This window comes from Tachypleus tridentatus, chromosome 6 (assembly GCF_004210375.1).
Source record: "Tachypleus tridentatus isolate NWPU-2018 chromosome 6, ASM421037v1, whole genome shotgun sequence".
In the NCBI taxonomy this organism is placed as follows: domain Eukaryota; kingdom Metazoa; phylum Arthropoda; class Merostomata; order Xiphosura; family Limulidae; genus Tachypleus; species Tachypleus tridentatus.
The window spans coordinates 72,959,707-72,982,088 of NC_134830.1; the positions used below are offsets into that span (position 1 = coordinate 72,959,707).

At 32.3% G+C, this 22,382-nt stretch overlaps 1 protein-coding gene across 4 annotated transcripts in view; it reads right to left on the reverse strand.

Annotated features, from left to right (window-relative positions):
• LOC143252796 (cell adhesion molecule Dscam1-like) overlaps positions 1-22,382 on the reverse strand; it is a 114,879-nt gene that overhangs the window by 75,411 nt on the left and 17,086 nt on the right. For all 4 annotated transcript variants that reach the window (XM_076505511.1, XM_076505509.1, XM_076505510.1 and 1 more), the window contains exons 2-4: positions 15,582-15,959; positions 12,778-12,939; positions 5,895-6,176 (exon numbers count right to left, since the gene is read on the reverse strand). In XM_076505511.1, the coding sequence (XP_076361626.1) occupies positions 5,895-6,176; positions 12,778-12,939; positions 15,582-15,959 (822 nt within the window). The remainder of the gene's footprint in view (positions 1-5,894; positions 6,177-12,777; positions 12,940-15,581; positions 15,960-22,382) is intronic.

The following is a 22,382-nucleotide window of genomic DNA, read 5'->3' on the forward strand; positions in this document are numbered from 1 at the left end:
TAAAAGAGTAGCCCAAGAGTTGGCGGTGGGTGATGATGACTAGCTGCCTTCCCTCTAGTCTTACACTGCTAAATTAGGGACGGCTAGCACAGATAGCCCTTGAGTACCAGATGAAGTTTCGAGAATTTTAGTTGAAGTTTACAAATCGATGCATCAAGAGACAGTAATAGGATATTTTTTGGTCGCTATAATTGTGATTAACACTTATTAATTGGAAAACCACAGAATTTCACCAGGAACGTTTATAGATTTCGAACATTACAAATTAACTTCGGTTCGTTGTTTTGTTTTGAAATTCACACAAAGCTAAATGAGGGTTCTCTGCGCTATCGCTATCCATCTCTAATTTAGCAGTGTAAGACTAGAGGGAAGACAGCTAGTCATCACCACCCACCGCCAACTCTTGGGCTACTATTTTACCAATGAATAGTGGGATTGACAGTCACATTATAACGCCCCCACGGCTGTAAGGGCGAGCATGTTTGGCGCAACGGGGATGCGAACCCGCGACCCTCAGATTATGAGTCGCACGCCTTAACACGCTTGACCATGCCGGGCCACCTCATTTTACCTGCGAGCACAGCAAAAACACTCTAGAAAGTAAGACGGACAATTTTTGCTTGCTCGTATAGTAAAATGTTATATTACACAAATTTTAGACCTTTTAAAATTGAAATATCTTCCAATTTATTTATTTATGTTAATTTCCAATATTATAGAAAAAATATCACATATAAAATATTTTGTATGATTCTCTTACACATTAGCTGTGGATGAAATAAATTTATTCTTGATAATAATTTGATTTTGCTCTTTTGCAGGATGGTACAGAGGGGAAAAGAGAGCTATGAAGTTCACTTTTCCAAGAATTTGGCGTGAATCCATTGACCACTCAAGCAATTGCTACTTCTGCATGGTGGACCCTTCCAAACGTCGGGCTGGCAAGAATACATTTGTTATCATGTAGCCGGACCTTCCAACATCCATCGCAAGAGAGAAAGCAGCCATCCTCAGAAGAAAGCAGCAAATCAGAAGAGGAGATAGACGTTGAAGATCCAGATTACAATTTCAGAGGTGCAGCAGGTGAGAGAAACCCATACTACCCCAACCAATCTCAATGACTTGATCAAAGATCTTGGTCAAACAAAGTCGAATGCCGAGACTATATTTAGGGGCTGATACGTAAAAGTGATTTACATTACAGTTGCAAATCTCGAAAAATTACTCACTTCTAAATATTTTTGTATAACTTTACTATAAATACATGTAAATCTTGATTCATATGTTGTTTTATTAGATCTTATGTAAATGAAAATGTGCAAATTTACCCGTTTTTACATAGAAAATAGGTTAATTTCTAAATTTCATTATACAGGTCACAAAAGCAAAGTTTGAAGGGAATAATGGTCATTTTCTGTATCCTTACAACATAAGCAATTAAGAAATAGCACATACTATCCAGGAGCAAAACTTGTGTTACAAAGTGTAATCAACTGATCAAGGAGTGTACTGTTGTTTAGTCGTGCAGCTAAAAAACTCGAAAGAAAAGTATTAAAGAAATACGAAAACTTTCTTATGAAAGATCAAATTTTATATACTTAACTGCATAAGTAAAGTTAAACTATATATGCATATATATATATATATATAAGCCCTTTCTCTTTCCACGTGGGTGACTTCAAATCGTTATGCTTATATCTTAAGTTCCGCTAAAGGAAACACTTGAAAAGATTTGATGAAATCTTTTGAAAATAAAATACTCATGGATTATAAAGTGGATAGTATGCTAAGTGATATATATTTAAATCCAAGTATTCAGGATGTTAAAGGATTCAATTGAACGGTTCAATCTCAGAGACATACACACTCTCAAGGCAAAACCTGGTTAAAGGCTGAAAACTAATACAATCTCTTTAAAGAAAGTTCGCTTCATAAAAAGGACGCATCAATAATAAATAATCAATTGTATGCTACTCTTTGATATGAGAAATTGTGTTTTATAAGAATGACTTTTTTTGGTTCCCCGCTGGTACAGCAGTAAGTCTACAGATTTACAACACTAAAATGAGGGGTTCGTTTCCCCTCGGTGGATTCAGCAGATAGCCTTATGTGACTTTGGTATAAGAAATACACACACATACACGGAGACTTCTTTCGTAATTCTACTTAAAAGATTCTGTAAAAAAATTTGTTTCATTGATTTTAAAAGTGTTATAGGATACGATTGATAAAAATCTAATTTATAAGAAAACAACACCGATTTCTCTACAGAAACAAAAAAACACACATTATAGTTGGCATCACTAAAGCAACATAAAACAGTCTTTAACATCTAACAATTCTTCAGTATTTTATTGAAGTCCATTACGAGTTATAACCACCGTTACCACTGGAGGAATAGAATGAACCTAGTAGATGGTTAAAATAGTGTAGGGAACTTATAATATTCTGTACGAAAATTATTTAAAGACCATTATATCAATAATATATCATAACATAAGTTATACCACCTACATAACAGCATATAAAGGGTATTAGAAAAGAGAATGAGACAAATTTTATGAAATATATCTCTATTTTATTTCGAGTTACCTTAAAGTAGTCTCTGTTTATCACGTAAAAGAGTTATTTTAAGATTGTGCGTAATGCCAATTGTATGGAAATCTCTTTCAGGGTATAACGCAACCTACTTTTTATTGCATATGAAAATTGTTTATTTGTTTGTAATTAAACACAACGCTACACAATGGGCTATCCGTGCTCTGCTCACAACGGGTTTGAAAATCGGGTTTCTAGCTTTGTAAGTCCGCAGACATATCGCTGTGTCAATGGAGGGCTGTGTAGCAGAACGTTTTAAAAAGGTGTCACAGATGTGAGACGTAATACTTGGACTAATTTTTCAGTTAGATGACAAAAATATTTGTAGTAAAAATGTGTGATTAGCCAATTAACTTTTACTTATTGTGTTTTTAGGAATAAAAGAAGTTTTCAGACTTTATGTCAGAAAGCCTTGAAAACTTTACCATATTCAAACTAATTATTTTTTTACTTTAATTATACTGTGTATTCGTGGCAATTGTGTTTTAAAAAGACGTAAAACAATGCGAAAAACTGGAACAACCTAACCAAAACGATTTTTTTGAATTACTGGCACCATTTTTGATTCATTATATATTAAAACATTTGAAATCTAATAAGTCAAAAAGAATTTTTTAACAAATGGCTGAAAATTTCAATATTCTCTTCTCCTTTAAGTTTGTGTCACCCACATATTGATGTTCTCTTTGTTTCAGTAGTATTGAGATTAAAATAAAAGAACATACGTTTCTAAAATAACGGTGTTATTGAGAATTGAGGCCTGGCATGGTCTAGCGCGTTAAGGCGTTCGCTTCGAAATCTGAGGGTCGCGGGTTCGCGCCCGAGTCGCGCCAAACATGCTCGCCCTCCCAGCCGTGGGGGCGTTATAATGTGACGGTTAATCCCACTATTCGTTGGTAAAAGAGTAGCCCAAGAGTTGGCGGTGGGTGGTGATGACTAGCTGCCTTCCCTCTAGTCTTACACTGCTAAATTAGGGACGGCTAGCACAGATAGCCCTCGAGTAGCTTTGTGCGAAATTCCAAAACAAACAAACAAATTATTGAGAATTGTCTATGTAGAACAATTACTTGCTTACACTTGTTAACAAACCTATTTAATTTGCAGCACTTTCTTACGCTCAGTCAACCTGATGATACTTAAAGTGCTGGTACATACTGTTTTATAAAGCATATTATAAAATCAATAGAAATGGTTGTTTTTACATTTAACATTATCTCCTGGTAGTTGAACGCATGTACCTCTAAAAACAAGCATGTTAAATAATCTAGGAGATTTCAGAGCTAGAACACTGTCTTTGAATCTGAAATATTCTCAGAAAACACATACATTGTGAATGTGAGGGTATATTTCCAAAGAGTTTAGTTAGTTTCTTTTTCATAATTAATCCATTATATCTCGTGTATGAAATGATGAACACGACACTTTTCAGTGGCACGCTACGCATGTTTAATGAACTTACTTAACAAGTTATCAATAACGGCAAATAAATGTTGTGATACACGTTCTAGATTGTTTCTTTTTTACTAAATAAAAGGTCACATTTTTATAAATTATAAAGGTAATTTAAGGTGTAATATTTACAAAATTAAATTTTGACAAAAGTATCGAAGTGTGCATAAACTCCATAAAGGTGAGTTTACGATCAAATGCAATCTACTTTCTTTTGAGGGCTGTGAAACGAGATGCCAAGAAAATATAATTTGTAATAATTCTGATATTATATTTTATATTTCATGCATAAAGTTCTCTGAACCAGTAGGCAATAAACTTGCTAATCTTTTCACAATTTTCAGAAACCGCATTACAGTTATTTACATGCCCAGAATAATATACAGATTTCAATTCTTAAGGACTAGATTATAACCAGATTGGTTCTTGAAAGTATAAAAACTGCTTCTAAGTGGTATGTATGTGGGCTTACAACGCTTGAAACTACGTTTTGATACTCGTGATGAACAGAGAACAGAGAGTCCGTTGTTTAGCTTTGGGCTTAACAACAAACAAACAAATATAAAAACCGATTTACTAAAATAGGTGATATTGAACTAATAATCTAGTAAACATATCTTCATTAAATATCATTAGCACATTGCTAGAATACATTGAAGATTATTTGCTTGTATGTTGAATTTTTCGCAATGCTACTAAACTGTTATCTGTGCTACACGTCCCTAATTCTGAAGTAATAGACTAAAGGAAATGTATTTGGTTAACAATAACCACCGTTAATTCTTGGATTACTTTTTATCAACGAAAAGTAAATTTATCACCAAATTATAACATCTCCATTACTAAACGAGCGACCATGTTCGGTGAGGAGATCCAAACCGGCGACACACAGATTACAAGTCGAGCGCCCTAACCACTTGGCCATGTCAGACTTATTATAATTAACATGATATTTGTAAACTAGGGTCAGTGCTAAATTTGTTAGTTTATTTTCAGTTTAAAAGAAGTAAAAGGTAAATTATATCAAAAGTGGTTAGATATACATTTTTATAGAACATTAACTAATTGCTATTATCAACAAAGCTAAGGCTATCTTTTGAAATGAATTCATTTACGTCAAGTTTACAAAAATTCATTAGAAGATTGACAACGACACTTTCAAATATCCTGCATTAGACATGACTGGTTTTAATGCACATTATGTCCTGAGATTCAGCAATGAAAAAGGATAGCAACAGTTTCATGACTTTATGAAGACTTAAGAAACTCTATTACCAAGGAAGATATTAGTAATTATCATTCCACATAATTTTAAGGTAGTACTTATCATCTCATATAATCTTAAAAGTATATTTATTAACTGACATTTCAGAAACGCAGAAACCGTTGTTTGAAACCGATTTCCCACAGTGATAATAATAAAAGTGTGCTTAAAACATTCAGTTAAATATCACTGTATATGATAACAATATGTTCCATCTATTTATTATTTAATCAATTGAACACCGCCTAACTTTCCACATCGAATTTGCTCAAAGTAAATTTACCTCGTAGACAGCTTTCATCGAGATCATTTTATATAAATTATATTAAAAAGACTGATTAACTTTTTAATGCTTTCCGCCAATAAATGGAAATCTGAAAATTAATTTGATAAAATAGCTAGAAAAAATTTTAGAATTATGGTTTCGTCTGGAATCTTGTATAATATACACTAGGTAGGTGCCTCTTGGACTATCATTATATGTGAAATATCCAGTAAACTCTATAATTGGAATTAACGAGTATATCACGATTAAAAATATCTTAAAGTATTGCTAATTAACCTACGAAAACCAAATTTTTACCATTTACAGTCAAGATGGCGCTGTAACTTGTTGATCCAGCATCGTTTTTGACATTACAAGTGTAGTTTCCTGAGTGCATTTGAAGTAAGTTCTCTGTCCAAAGGATACTATAATCTCTGAAGTACTGGACATTTAATCCGTAACTGGATGAGAGGGTGGATCCATCTTTCAGCCAGGTGAAATGAAAAGGAGAGTCTCCAAGAACAACAAAACACATGAGTCTTACTGTCATCCCCACAACAAGATCTGGGGAGAACTGAAAAGGGGAGATGGTAGGAGGTTCTGGAAAACAACATATTATTGTTTATAGATGATTTGTAACATGATAAAAAGTTAGGAAGTTTAGTTTACAATTATATTTTTTACCACTGAACACAAACATATGAAAATGTTTAAATAACATCTTTTAGAAATGAATGTAAATGTTTTGCTGGATTTCATGCAAAAATTAAAGACACATATCTCTAGTTCTTAAAAAGGGTGTAAAATCTTTAAAATATTACATATAAGTATTAAATTATAAAAATATAGTATAGATCAGTACGTAATATCACTAATTACGATATATAACACTTTATGCTGGTGAAACATGATTCAATGATAGAAAGTTTTTGTAACACCACCTTACAATAAGGCTATCAATAATGACTTGAAAAACAAACAAACAAACGTTTTTACCTATCCTATAACTACGGGTTTCCAGCAAGAATATAATAGTATCACACTTTGTAAGGCAAACTCCAGTATCAAATAAATCTTTTGCTCAAATCAGTTTCAGTCGATTCGCTATTTATATTAATTGTTTATAATATATAAATTATTATATCAGCCATTCATAAGATATAGTTGAAATAATGTGAAATCCGTCATAATTCCTGGCTTGTATAAATCACGTTTATCGAGCATACTGTCAAACACACAAACATTTACAAGAGAAAACATTACATACACACAAACACTAATTATTAGTCAGAACACACCTTCACATGTATGACAAGGAGTCGTTTCCATCTATGATTACATGTGAAGACAATGTTTAACATTACGTCGGTTGACGAACAGCATGATGAAGGCATTAACTATGTGCTAGAAACAGATATAAATAAAGAAACTTTTTAAGACATACAGTTTTCTGTTCATGAGGTTCGTGTTTCACTACATGTGTGAAACTTCTGTAAAATGTTGGATTGAACCATTTCTTATACTCACACTGTATCTTTAACAAACATTTCAATTTTTTGGGGCCCGGCATGGCCAGATGGTTGAAGCACTCGATTCGTAAACCGAGGGTTTCGGTTTCAAATTCTTATCACACCAAACATGCTCGCCTTTTCAGCCATGGGGGCATTATAATGTGACGGTCAATCCCACTATTCCTTGGTAAAAGAGTAGTCCAAGAGTTGGCAGTGAGTGGTGCTGATGACTAACTGCCTTCTCTCTAGTCTTACATTGCTAAATTAGAGACTGCTAGCGCAGAAGTGCTCCTGTAGCTTTGCGCGAAATTGAAAACAAACCAATCAATATTTGAGCTTATTTCAGGATACGTAATGAGCTTTCGCTCCTTTGTGCCAATCAAGTGAACCATAATTTTGCATCACAAATGACTCATATACTTTTTAAGATATAAATTATAATTTAATGATGAAATCCCTATTCTTATTTGCACAAGTCTAGGAAAGTTCCACACAATTATCGAACAAACGTACTGTACTGGGTACTGTACGTAGGTGATTCGATTAAACACTACTGAGACTTTGTTCACTTTTATTAGATAAATATTAATGCAAGTAACTATACTTTTAGCACATTTATGCGTTATAAAACAGTGACTCCCAAGTGTTTCAGTCCGATATTGCTATTGTGAGGGTTAGCGTGCTTGGGCTTTGAATCCGTGCATTTATGATTCATGTCCTGTTGCCTCATAATCAAGTTCCACACTTAACCGCCATGGATGATTTTTAGGAATTATGGTCAAATTCTCAGTGAAAAAATATATCATAAAAAATGATGAAAATAACCAACAATTTGATTTATATTAAAATAACAAAACAAAACAAATTAAATCGCACCAATAGGAAGAAACAAACATAAAATCGACGAGAATTGTGAGGTGTCAATCGTAAGTTAACAAATGTTGCGAAAACTATTAGCATGTTCTAGTTACATTGCTTATGCAGTTTATAGTATAAAATTCTCGAATGTTGCTCAGTGCATAAAACAAAGAAACAGTAACAATAAAAAAACAAACAACAAGAAAGTTTTGGCCATGTGGAAATAATTTCAGGAGTTAAAGGTATTTAAGTTGCCATAAATGCTTATTAACGAACTTGTTTTTAAGCCAATTGTTCGAACTCGGTCTTTTCCAGAGGAAATTAAATAAAAATGCTGTCTCTTCCAATATTTTAATAAAAGGTTGAGAAAGTATAATTTCATTAATAAATTAAAAATCTCAATAGTTTTGTTTCTTCTGGTTAATTTGTTTAAAATTACTGTTTAAATATGGAAAAGGTTTCTTAAAATGTTTTAGATACACAATGGTTTTTGTATTCACAACTTAATAAAGTTATTTTTAGAGTATAAAATATTTTTTCTTATACAAAATAATAAGAAAAACAACAACAATAAACTGCAGATGCTAATAAAGAAACTGCCTCCAACAATACATAACGTCATGTTGAATATTAACATTTTTTCTTCACATTTCCTTTCAAATTAGGAAATTAAAACATACATAATCTTAATATTAAAATTATAAACTACATTTTGATGACAATCTCATTGACGTTAGTAGTAAAAATGTTATTTAATAACCTTTTTGAGAATAACGCTCCAAATGTCGTGATACGTGCACTTTAACCTACAGAGGCTGAGCAGGGAAGAGCGTGTTCATTGTGTTATATACAATTAGAATTACGATGGCAAATAGCCTGAAATTTTAATTTGGAGCCAGACATCTTTTAACTAAAATATTAAATACATATGTATATAAAATAATAAAAACAATAGATTAAATACAATATCTTGTCAAAGATTATACAATTTCAAAAATCATGACATTATATTACCCAATCAAAACAAATACCCTAATGGCTATAAATTTACGTGGCACGTAAACGTGCATTCGCACAAATGTTATCAACACTTTTGATATGAATTATTTACAAAGCATATTCTTATAATGTAAAACTCCAATTTAACAGTATTCTGTTTTTTGCCATTCATTTGGTTCAAAAACGTCAGTGGGTTGTGATCAATATAAATGACAATAGGTTATTGTGATACAGACAAAATACACATTAAAATGCTTTAAAACTAACACTAAAACCTATGTTTCTTTTCCTACAATTGAATATTTATTATGTTTCATATTATAAGTCATTCCGGTTGAGTGTCCGATATGTTATGTATCACGATTTCAATTTGCCTGAAATTTTAATTTTAAATTAGAAGATAACTGAACGCCGATATATATCAAATTTATTATATACTCTTCAAAACAAGAAACGCAAAAGGAATATTTTTGTTATTTTAAAGAGAAATATATGTAATAACGTTACAAGCTCAGAGTATGTGATGTTACACGTGTTAAGGCACTGATTGTCAGACCAAAATGACAATAAAAGTTGTGCACTTTGAAAACGGAGGAAAACATCGGATTTTTCGCCAAAACGCATGCGTGTCCAATAAATTTGTTTGAGAGATCTGCATGTTCTGCAAGTGCAACATGTCCAAAATCCCTATAAAAGTGACGGGTTCTCGGTTTCCATAGCTCAGTGTTAAGCCACCGACACGCAATACAGTTACACCATGACTGACTGAAGCACAAAGCAACAACGTCATTGGTCGCTTGGAAGCGGGCGAATCTCGATCAGATGTTGCCAGAGCTGTGAATGTCCACCCAAGCACCATCACAGGGCTATGGAATCGTCACCAACAACATGGATCAACTCGTGACCGTCCACGATCTGGCAGACCTCGTGTGACCACGCCCGCACAAGATCGCAACATCCAGTTACGTCACCTTCAAGATAGGACCACCACTGCGACGTCTACTGCCTCAACAATACCAGGGCTGCGTAGGAGTTCCGATCAAACCGTACGCAACCGTCTACGAGATTCTTAGGCCCCATGTGCAACCCATCATGGTGAACGTCAACGACGTTTTACAACATGACAACGCCCGTCCTCACACAGCCCGACTCACCACTGTCTTCTTGAGACACCACAACATCAACGTTCTTCCCTGGCTCTCCAGATCACCAGATTTAAACCCTATCGAACATCTTTGGGACGAGTTGGACCGACGTCTGTGATGGCGACAACCTCAACCGCAGACTCTACCTCAGCTTGCAGCAGCTTTGCAGGCTGCCACAGCCATTCCACAGGATGTGATTCGTCATCTCATCGCTTCCATGGGCAGGAGATGCCAAGCAGTTATTGATGCTCACGGGGGGCATACTCGTTATTGACGTTGAATGACGTTAAACTTCACCTAGTGAGCGTGGACTTTGCCTTTGCAGACTTTGGATGTTCAGCAGTGAATGTGCAAAGTTTCACACATGTCATACAGAACTACCCGAAATAAACTTGTTAACAATTTGTCTCATATTTTGCCTTTTGCGTTTCTTTTTTTGAAGATTATATTTGCCAACAAGGTTGATACATGCAATTTTCTTTCTTAATACAAATCTACTTTAATATACAAACAATAATACAATTTATAATAATGGTTATTATAAATAATAATTTATAAATAAAAGTTTTCCAAACTTACAAAGAAATATACTGAATTTCTATCTGGTTTGGAACCGAGTGTTTTATAGATGAGTGAATGAGTTTGAATTGATATTCGTATTGTTTACTTTATGAGTAGCTCGTAGTTAGCTCTCTATTCTTGGATGGTCTCACACCGTTTTGAATTTGATCTTTTATCGAAGAAGATAACTAATGTTTTCGTAGAAATACTAACGTCAGAACTTCATTCTCTGAAGTTATTTGATTTATAATGTTTGAAAACTGTAAATGTTCTTGGTCAAATATCTGTAGTTTTGCGATTGATAATCCTTTGTCACATTTATAGTTTCTGAGACTTATAGCATACTATAAATATATTAGTATACAAATTGTCTTTTAGCGCAACGATTTATAAACTTAAGGCGATGTTATTGAAAGTTTAGTTGACAGCAATACCAGCAATCACTAGCATGTTTACATACACACATTGTACATTATTGGTTCTTACAATCGAGAATATTTTACAAATTTAGAAAATAGGCGAGAATTTCGTAATACACATTTAAGACTATAAGCGCTCATTTCTAAATATATATTTACCTAAAACAAACATTGATATTAAAATAAATAAATAATAGTAAATCCGTTACAATAATAACTTTTGTCAAAGAAAACTATGATTGCTGAAGAGCTATTCTTAAAATTTAAAATATCAGGTGAGCTCATTACTTAGCCCAAGAGTAATAGTGGATCGTTTTTAGTACTTTGTCATTCAAGTTAAAAATATCTGATTATGAAATACCTGAGACATAATTTTTATAACATATTCATTTTGTTTCAGTTTCTTTCTGTTCTTTCTTCATACCAGAAATAGATAATCATAGTTATGTTTTTGGATTAGTTTTTTCAAATTTAGTTCAACGATAAATCTTTGCAACCTATAATTAAGTGTCAATTTCGTTCTAATGGAATTTGTTGAAATTTTACGAAACTTTTTACCCACATCTACGCAAAAGGTTACGTGAGTTATAGGTCTGAAGTTTTTAACACAGCTTCAATTAAAAGTAAGTGTGAACTTTTTTTTAGCATTTCGCCATTTGGATAAAGGGTGACTGATTTACAGCAGTAAATCTCTATGATGAAAGCACTTGCAGATTTACAAGTTTCAATTAGGCCAAGCAAACTAAATTATCAGTTACTAGTTAAAGTTTACAAAATAACCATACAAGTGAACGATTATTAATCATTATTCATTGCCAAATTTAAGCACAAATTTAGTAAATTTTTATGAATTTTTCAAATTAGAGAATGTTTAGCGTCATGTGTAGCGAGTGTACGTTTGTGATGACAATATACTGTTAATTTAAATTCCAAGACGTTATTATAAAGGAAATATTAACACTATTTTAGACAAGAAAAACTATTACCGTATATCTTTAAAAATCTGGTTGGTTCACTAAAGTATCAATATGTTTTGAATAATAGCATTGTAATCATAAGCTAATAATGGTTACAATCAAGTGTTATTTTCTAACTTGCTGGGCTTTATGTATTGTTAAAAAGTCATGACATCTAGCAAAAAACACCTTAGGTGTCAAATGAAGGTGTAGACAAAACTAAAAGGAGAACCCCAGTGGCTCAGCGGTATGTCTGCGGACTTACAACGCTAAAAACCGGGTTTCAATACCCGTATGAGCAGAGCACAGATAGCTCATTGTGTAGCTTTGTGTTTACTTCAAAACAACAACAACTAAAAGGAAAAGAAAGGATTTAAAGGAATGAAATCAAAACTGGTCACTTCATTTATGACATTGATAAGAATTTTACAGAAAATATTAATTCATTAGTTGGCGCGGCTGCGCATTTTGTTTTACCCACCACCATGCACTAAGTTGAACAAGGATCATGGCTTGACTAACTAATGAATGGGTATTTGTTGTAAAAATTCTTACCAATGCATTAAGTATAGGCATGTTTCCACTTGGGTAAACAGTTTTGATTTCATTCCTTCAAATTGCACTCTCATTCCTTTTTTGGACATACCATTTTTACACGTAAGGTATTTCTGATTAGATAACTATATAACTGAAGGTAAGTAATATCATTCATACAATAATAGCATATGTATTGAATATATGTAATTATTTACCTATAATTCTGAGGTTAATGATATTTTTTCTTGATCTGAGTTTATCATCAAGATAACTGCAGCTGTATCTTCCCCCATCTGCATTTTGTGTTACTTCTTTTATGGTTAGGCTTCCATTCCGTAATATTCTCTGTCTAGGATTTATAGGTAGCTTGAGATCATCTGAAAAATAACATAATTAAATAGTAATTGGATTATTCTTACGATCAAATGTAAGCAGTTATTAACAGAGTGTAGACTTTTCTGAAAATTGCTTCAAGTTATTATTACAGTCACTTCTAAGTGGTACAGCAGTATGTATGCGGATTTATACTGCTGGAAACCGGATTTTGATACCAGTGGTGGGCAAAGCACAGCTAGCTCTTTGTGTATCTTTCTGCATAACAACTAAACAAACATTACTACATTCATATATATGTGGTTTATATAGATCAGTTAAATGTAGTGCTTACTATTGTTAGAATATTTTGTTAACGTTTGTGCTTTTACAAGCAGCAAAATAATGTCAGCATCTTCAAAATTAATGACAATTTAATAGCAAGATTAACTTCACGATGAAAATATTTCTATACCTCAAAGTATAGAGTGCCTTTTCCTTATAATTTCAACCATCCCAGCAGTAGTCACTAGGCCTTGGCGCGAAATAATGGAAGCATCATTTTTGGACAAATTAGACTTAAGGATCTTCCATTAATTACAAGTATAAACCAATTTTTTAAGGTTCCATTTAAAAGTAAGACAAAACTAAAATTATCCGAGAATGTTATACCAAATGTCTCATTGGTCTTATTGGGTTTTGGTTATCACATTATGTACTGATTTACAAATTAAAAATGCTATTTATATAATGTACACAATAGTTTAGAATGTCGCTGAAACAGTTCATTAATATGTTCGTTTCATTATTTTATTTTCTGTATTTCAAATTATTTTTGAAAATATTTATTAATATTTTAATTGTTTTTATTATGCACACCTCATTATGCTTATGATTAAATAAGAGTTTGTGTGACGCTTTAGTTTTATGTGTGACACTTAATTCGTCAATTTTTTACTTAAAATTGAAAACTTATATGTGTAATTAAATAATAAAGTCATAGAAGTATTGAATCATCTTTTTTAAACCAATGCATTTGTTTAAGAAAACACACAGTAAAAAAGCAGTATTAATGTCATTTTATTCGATACATTTCTCTCAACTTTCTGTTTAATTTATCAATACGTTCTATTTTAGCTACGCGACAACCCATGTTTTATTTGGCCAGGCGTTTAAGGTGCTCAAATCGCAAGCTCAAGTTTGCGAGTTTATATCCCTTTGTCACCTAGCATTCTCACCTTTTAAGCCACAATTGGACTATCTAAGAGCTTCGTGAATCCCTCTGATATAGCTTATCAGTCTTTTTTTTTTAGAATGATTATTATTTGTTTGATTTTTTTTAAAATTTCGCGCAAAGCAACACCTCCAAATCTTGGGGTACTCTTTACCAACGAATAGTGGGATTGATCGTAACATTACAACGCCCCTACGGCTGAAAAGGCATGCATATTTGGTGGGACAGAGATTTGAACCCGCGACTCTCAGGTTACGAATCGAGCGCCCTAACCTTCTGGCTATGCCAGGCCTACCAGAACGATTATAAGCCATTTTGAAGAGAGCAAATATATAAACACGAAAATAAATAATATGGCTGGTTCTATACATTGAATGCCAGAGTAGGAAATTATTATTTTAAAAATAATGTCTTCTGGTCTAAAGTATGAAGAACTTACTCTTGAAAATATTTTTAGGTAGCTTATGCTTTATATTATAATCTAGAAATTGCAGTCCGAAATAAAATTAGCTTTCAATCGCAACTGTCTCAAGTACATTTTCACGGAAAGACAAACAAATTGACAGACCAAACACCTAGCCAACTCCAAGGAAAGAAGTAATTCAGTTTTAAGCGTTCATTGTTGAGTATTCATTGTTTAAGCATATAAAAATATATGTGCAGCTAATCTAGACAATAACAATACTTTATCTAATCTGTTGCTAAGTGCAGATTAACAAAACAACACAACAGGATATTGATATATCACGTTCTTTTCTCTAAATATTACTAAATAATGATATTATTATTTGAAGAAATAGCAAACCATGAAAAATCAAATATGAGGAAACAAGTAGCTCAAATAAACTAAGAGGTTTAAGGTAATTTCACTTTACTTGTGTTGACAATAGAGGCGTTTAAAACTACATAGGTTTAAGAAATAAATTATTTTCAATTTTTAAAAGTTATTTTGTTTTTTCTAGAAATTAATTATTTCGAATTTTTACACAAATTTGATCGTTATAAAAACGATTTCTTTTTGCCAAAGCCGTCGTATGTCAAATATTTTTATATTTGGTCAATGACGAAATATAAATAGTACTTGTACTACTCCAAGATAGTACAACGTTACTAAAATACTCTTGAACTTGAGACTTGATACAACTGATACATTTTGGAGAAGAGAGTCTCCAAAAACAAACCAAATTCTATTAGAGGAGAGAATAATTCAAGCAAAAAGTCAAAACAAATAAACAATGTGAATGTTTTGACTACAATCTGAAGAAAATATTTAATAAAAGTAAAATTTGCTAACATTATCAAAATTATTTTTTCAAAAGGATCACCATACCATATAAGCGTTTTCATACATGGTTATTTTGTACATTATAGCATTAATGTTTTTAAAACGTTAAACAACATTTTGTAGATGATTTATTTCAGTTTATTATGCGGTTTAAAGATAGTTTAAATATCTCATAACATTTCTATTACCTTTACTCCAGATAATGTTTTCCACATTCTGATCGATAGAAGGACACGTCAACACAACAGTTTGACCACTGATAACAGCTTTTGTTTCTTCTTGAACTTCACGTCGAAATCTGTGTAATAACTGTGTAACTGGATAGGAAACTTTGATGTTTTTCTTTAGGTGAAACGTGCAAAGAAGACTTATTAGTTTTGGTCCTTCAGATGTTTTCCAGATAAATGATAGAGATGCATACTTTTTGTTACTTAAAAAGTATCTGAGACGATCTACTGTATCATGTATAAAAACATTCTGCTCTCCGTTATTACGACCACAAATATTAACCAATTGTTTGTTGATGCTCAAACCACCTGTGGTGTTCTTTGGAAGATTTTCACATTCTGGTGAAATGAAAGAGGAAGAAAATAAACTGTTATTAAGCAACAAAATAAGTAGTTCGCAATAATATAAATATATATTTCATTTGAGAATCACCCAAAAAGTCGTCTAATAAAAGATTTGTAACTTAGCGGTTATTTAGCTATTTTTTTTAATGTAAAACGTTTTATGCGTCGAATTGAAACATATAAATATTAGTATCTGCCAGCACTATTGGCTTATACGCTGTAGGTAGTACAATAAAATTATTCTGACCGAAAATTACTCACTAAATTTTATACTCTAGCTGAAACAAAATTTGAATTGAATGTTGAACACGTGAAAAAATTAATAAAAATACATAACAGGATACACAGCTAATGTGTGGATAGGAAATGAAGTTTTTGCTCATGGTATCTTTTTCTTTAGCAAATATCGGAAAGTAATTATGTTCCACAGGAAATGTTTTAAACTTCATATTCAATTAGAATAGCTGATTTATAGCTTTATACATATATATATTTTTTGACAGCTCATGTACGTGAATGAAATAATATATCTATCCTAAACATTTTATAAAGACACGATAAAATAAAATAGTGATAATAAAAATCGATCGTTCAACACAACTTTAGTTTCATGACAATCCATATTACTAAGTACTACGGCACTTAATGATTATGCCAAATCATATAGAATTTTTTAAGAAAGGGACATATCCAAATAACTTTTGTTCCTTGGTGTAGAAGCGTTATTATGGAAATTTATACTATTAATAAAGGAATATACTGTTAGAATTTAAAGTTCTTATAAGCAGTTTTAGTTATAGCTTTTCCCTTTCACTTTAAGGTTGCTTCTGTCCAAGAAATGCATGAATCTAATGTAAACACGCAACACGTTTATTTGTTTCTTTATTTACCAGACTTTTTATAAAATGAATAGTATTTAGCAACACTTAACTATTCTAATATTTTGAATTATACTAATAAGAGTTATAAAGCAGTGAATATCTGTTCACATAAATCATGAGCCAAATATATTTCAGGAAGATTTTATTGATGTTGACGTACTAAGTTCTACTGTTGTAAAAAAAAACAAATTTATATACTATAATAGGTTTGTAGTTTTATTTCCTTATCCTTCAAACTGGATAAAAGTACATCTGCGAATCAGGTCTCGGAAAATTAGATTCGGAGTCTCTATTTTGTTTCGATAAAAACAAATGATTAGTTCCACAAAGTCAAACAAACAGTATCGTAACATATGCAGTTTCTCCAGAAAAAAAAATATTGGTCAGAAAGCACAGATTTATATTATTTCCCAATGTCTTACTTAATTTTGTTAGAAATTATAGCACTCGTGGTTTTATTAGTTTAGTTTTTCACGTAGATTGTAGTTGTTTTTACTTCTGTCTTTGATTGTTTGTTACAAAATGGGCGATATCTATATCTAAATGTCCATTTTTTTCCAATGCTGATAGTGGAGTTTTCATATGACTCACAAGCTCAATATCCAGAGCCGTGCCGCGTCCAGATCGTGAAATCTCCTAACTGTTGAGCGTAAAATATCATACATACCTGGGTTTGTCAAAGTCACTGAAAATATATTGATTATTAGAAATAATTTTTGTGCCTTCTTCTATCATTCTGAAATAACTAGATTTTCCGATAAAGGTCACAGTTAGCGGTTTGTAATTAGGTAACACTGTCATTCAAATTCAACCAACTTTTGTTTACAAAATAAAAAAAAAGTGTGTGTGTGCATTTTATTGTAGCAAAGCCACATCGGGCTATCTACTGAGTAAAAAAGTAGTTGGTTTCTGTCTGTTTGTTTTCCTATCTGATTATTAGAGCGACAACGTGCAAGCAAAAAAGAGCAGTATTTTTGTTATACTTCGTATTCAATTAAAATTTTACAAGTAAGTTTAAAGTAAACAGTCTTACAATATGAGTGATGTTAGATACTTTAAGACATATTATTAAGATTTAATCACATCTTAAGTTCTAGGTTCAACGATGATATTTGCTTTTCTCCTTTCATCATCTGTTGTGCTCAGTTTCATCGTCATGATTCTGTGCTACTGCTAGACACTACAGTTTCACTTGTAACAAGCTTCTGCAAACAACTACGAGATTAACCTTATACAACTGGCTTTGATACTTTATTTCTGTTTTCCCATTGAATGTGGGTGCTAGTTTACGAGACTATGCTCAAGGAAACATCAAAGACATATAAGTCCATTATGGTTATATTTGACATTTCTTACGAACGTGGTCGAGTTGGTTTGTATAATCCCGATTTCTTGACCTAACATGTTTAAGAAAGCAGTCGTTTATTTTTACGCATGTCTTTACTCAAAACTTTAGAACATTCAGCTATGATCATTTGTTAAGGATTCCTGGATATGCCAGCTTTATTGCAATGATTTTTGAATCTGAAGTTTCTGGTATGGGGTGGTATTTGGCATATAGTTAGAATCCTAATGAAAATAGTAGTTGAATTGTTTGAGGATAATTGAGACGAAGATAAAACAGCAAATTGTAAACCTTGATAAACTACAATTAAAAATAAACAAAATTACATGTAGGTGTTTGACAAATTGGAGTATTTGCAAAAATAGTGGGTGGAGTGAATTGCGTCTTCTGTGTCCTCTGTTCAAAGAAGTAGATGTATTGTGTTTACCCTCTTCCCTTTGGAGTCAAACATTGGTTTTGTAGACCATGCTATCTTAAATGTTTTTTTTATGAACTATTTCTCTTCCATGTACAACATCAAAGGCTATCTTCTCCGAAATGTGTTAATTTGATTAGATCTCAAGTTATAAGTCTAAATTTAGATTACTTTTCTAAGTATTATTGTCCAATTTGGCTGCACATACATCATTATTATATGGTTAAACGATAAGTACTCGACACTTAAAATACTGAACACCTAAAATTGAATTACCTCTTTCTTTTGAGTTAGCACGGAATTCGGTTTTGTTTGTTTGTTTTTGAATTTCGCGCAAAGCTAAATGAGGGCTAACTGCGTTAGCCGTTTCTAGTTTAGCAGTGTAAGACTAGATGGAAGACAGGTAATAATCACCACCCAATGTCAACTCTTGAGCTACTCTTTTATCAACGAATAGTGGAATTGGCCGTCACATTATAACATCCTCACGGCTGGAAGAGCAAGCATATTTGTTGTGACGGGGATTCAAACCCACGACCCTTAGATTACGGCGCGAGCACCTAACTAGCTGGCCATTCCTGGCCGTACTTGCTTGGTCTATCAATGTGTATGTCTTTCTGTGTAAATGCATTTGAGACAGTTGCGATTGTAAATTAATTTTTAGTTCGGTTTGTAAGTTCTAGATGATAATGTAAAGCATAAGCTACTGAAAAATATTTTCAAGATTAAATTTTTTTTACTTAAGATCAGATGACATTATTCATTCTATAGAATCCGTCATAGTGTTTATTTGTCTTTGCGCGTCTATACACGTGCATTTACCTTAAAATGACTTATAATAATTCTGAAAACAAAAGATCGATCAATTATATCAAGATGATTCCCAAAGTACTTAGATCGTCGAATTGTTGTTTGGATTTTGTACAAAGCTATACGAGGATTATCTGCGCTAACTATCCTTAATTTAGCAGTGAAAAGTTAGAGAAAATGTAAGCACTTATCACCAGCCACCACACATTCTTGGGTAATCTTTTATTAACGAATAATGGGATTGATTTAGACATAATAACGACCCTACGTCTGAAAGAGCAAACCTGTGTGGTGGGATAGTGCAACTGAGATTCGAACCCACACCCCTTAGATCGGAGTCAAGCGACCTAACCATTTGACTATGTAGCTCGCCAAATTAGTTTTAAAATAACAAATGCAACAATGTGGAAAGTTATTTTAATATAAGTACTTTTAGGGAAACACACATTTTATTTATTATTTTTTTAACAAACATTGTGGCCAATACATCAACGAGATTACTACTTAGAAATAATTATTTTTAATGAATTATAATTTCAGAAAGCACTAACCATTAATCCAGCTATGTATTGAATAATGCAATATCAATGCTGTAGTACCATAGTTTTTAGTAATTACATTTCAAATTCATGCTTATAGGGCCCAGCATGGTCAGGTGGTTAGCGTGTTTGACTCGAAATCTGAGGGTCACGGGTGTGAATCCCCGTCACACCAAACATGCTTGACCTTTTAGCTGTGGGGGCGTTATAATGTTACGATCAATTCCATTATTCGTTGGTAAAATAGTAGCCCAAGAAATGGCGGTGGGTGGTGATGACTAGCTGCATTCCCTCTAATTTTACACTGCTACATTAGGGACGACTAGCGCAGATATCCCTGTTTAGCTTTGCGCGAAATTCAAAAAAACAAAATAACCAAAAAATTACGTTTATGTCCAAACTTTAGAAATTTAACGTACCCTTCATACATACAGAAAAAGATGATGAAAGACTCGGTACGATTTCATTGTTGTTGATATTTCGAAATAATCAGTAAATTTAGATGAAATAAAGGCAGCATTCTGTCCAAGAAAATAATAAAAACAATTTGATATTTGCGGCAGAGATTGTTAACAGTAGTGTGGAAAGGAAGTGGGAAGTTTATAGTGAAAGTTGTTATGTTTTTATCACGTTCCCTCATCATCATGAGCATTTGATGTCCTAGCATTGCCTAGTAAAATGTTTAAATTTATGTTGTTATTTTGTTTTTGCAAATTATCTGCTATTTTCTTAGTAATCACACTTTACGATAAATATATATTTTCTACGAGTCGCTAGAGTACTTTTTGAAATACATACATAATATTTTAATTAATACTAATCATTTATTAATGTCTGTAATTTCATATCACGTTTTAGCACGTTATTTCCAAAGAAATTTAACCTGCCTCCCCTGTAGAAAAGCGGTATGTCTGCAGGTTTACACTGTTAGAAATTGGTTTTCGATACCTGTTGTGGACAGAACACAGACAGCCCATTGTGTAGCTTTGTGCTTAACTACAAACGCATTTAATTCCCAATAAAGACGTTTTGTGCAGTTTCATTTTTAATGGTGAACCTCTTTGCGGTGACTCTAAGTGAATTTCAATATTAAACCTTTCTTCAGTTTCGCCATTTTGAAACAAAGTTACGAAACAATTGTGGTGATTAGGAATTTTCTAGTGAATGGTATACTTAGTTTTATTGTAGTAATTTTTTGTAGGTTTCTTATTTTTAAACGCAATTACGTAGTTATGATTCTTGTACGGAGCTATCTTGTAGATGTATTAAAAGACACTATGCTAACTTTTTATTGTTTACAGTCTCCAGAGCATTCTTACATAAATGTTTTGTGATTATATGCAGTCTTCAAATACTAACTTAGTTTAACATGTGATGATTGTCTACAGGTTTCTGAACATCAAACACGTAACTTAACTGCAATGATTAAGATAAGTTTTCCAAGTTATAGATATTATAAGATATATTTTACGTGCTCCAAATTTGAAAGTAACATATCTGAGGTGATTACATTATAGTTTTTCAGTCTAAAACTTAAGATTTACTTCAGTGATTTTGCCTAGATTTCACAGTTTAAATTACACATAACTCTTGACTGTATGGAGAATTTCCACCTTAAAGTCTATTTAAAACATGCAGTAGGCACATTTCATTGGTATCATACATTCTAGAACATGGTATATGTGGTAATTTTCTTTAGATTTTCAACTTTAAAATATTAGCACCTGATTCTGATGAACCGCTGTAGCTTTCGTATTGCTGAATATAAATAATAGTTTGGTAAGTTCCTAATTCATAAAACATTTTATAGTGAATACATTGACTTAATTTTGATAATATAGTTTGAAATCGTTCACAACTTATCTTAGCAATTTAATCTGAAATCGTATAAAAGTGAAACCTATCAGGTAACTAGAAGTTTATTCAGACTACTTATCATGAGTTGCAACTTGTAATGCTTAGTGTTTCCTTTCAAGTTATAGGAATGTATTTTGAGATATTTTTATTTCTATCTTCTTTGCAGATTTTGTTATCAACAACAACAGTTATTTGCTGTGATATATATGTTTAGAATATTGAATACCTGGATGTATTAATACATCTAACTTCTTTTTAAAGAGTACGCTTGTTTTTAATATCTATGCTTGAGGAAGAACAACTAAACATTAAGAGAATAATTACGTTAGCTCGGAACTAGTAATTTCGTATGTTAAAAATCTTTAGTTGTTGTTTTTTAAAGTACAACTGACTATATGCACTTTGCCTACGTCAGACGAAGCTCTGAGTTATAGCTATGTAATTTGCTGCATTAGAGAATCAAATGCGCACATTAATGTAAACTTATCATTTATTGTTTTTACGTACAATTACATTTAAAACTTTTAAATTCCCTTTCATAAAACTTTAATACCGTTAATTGGAGCTTCT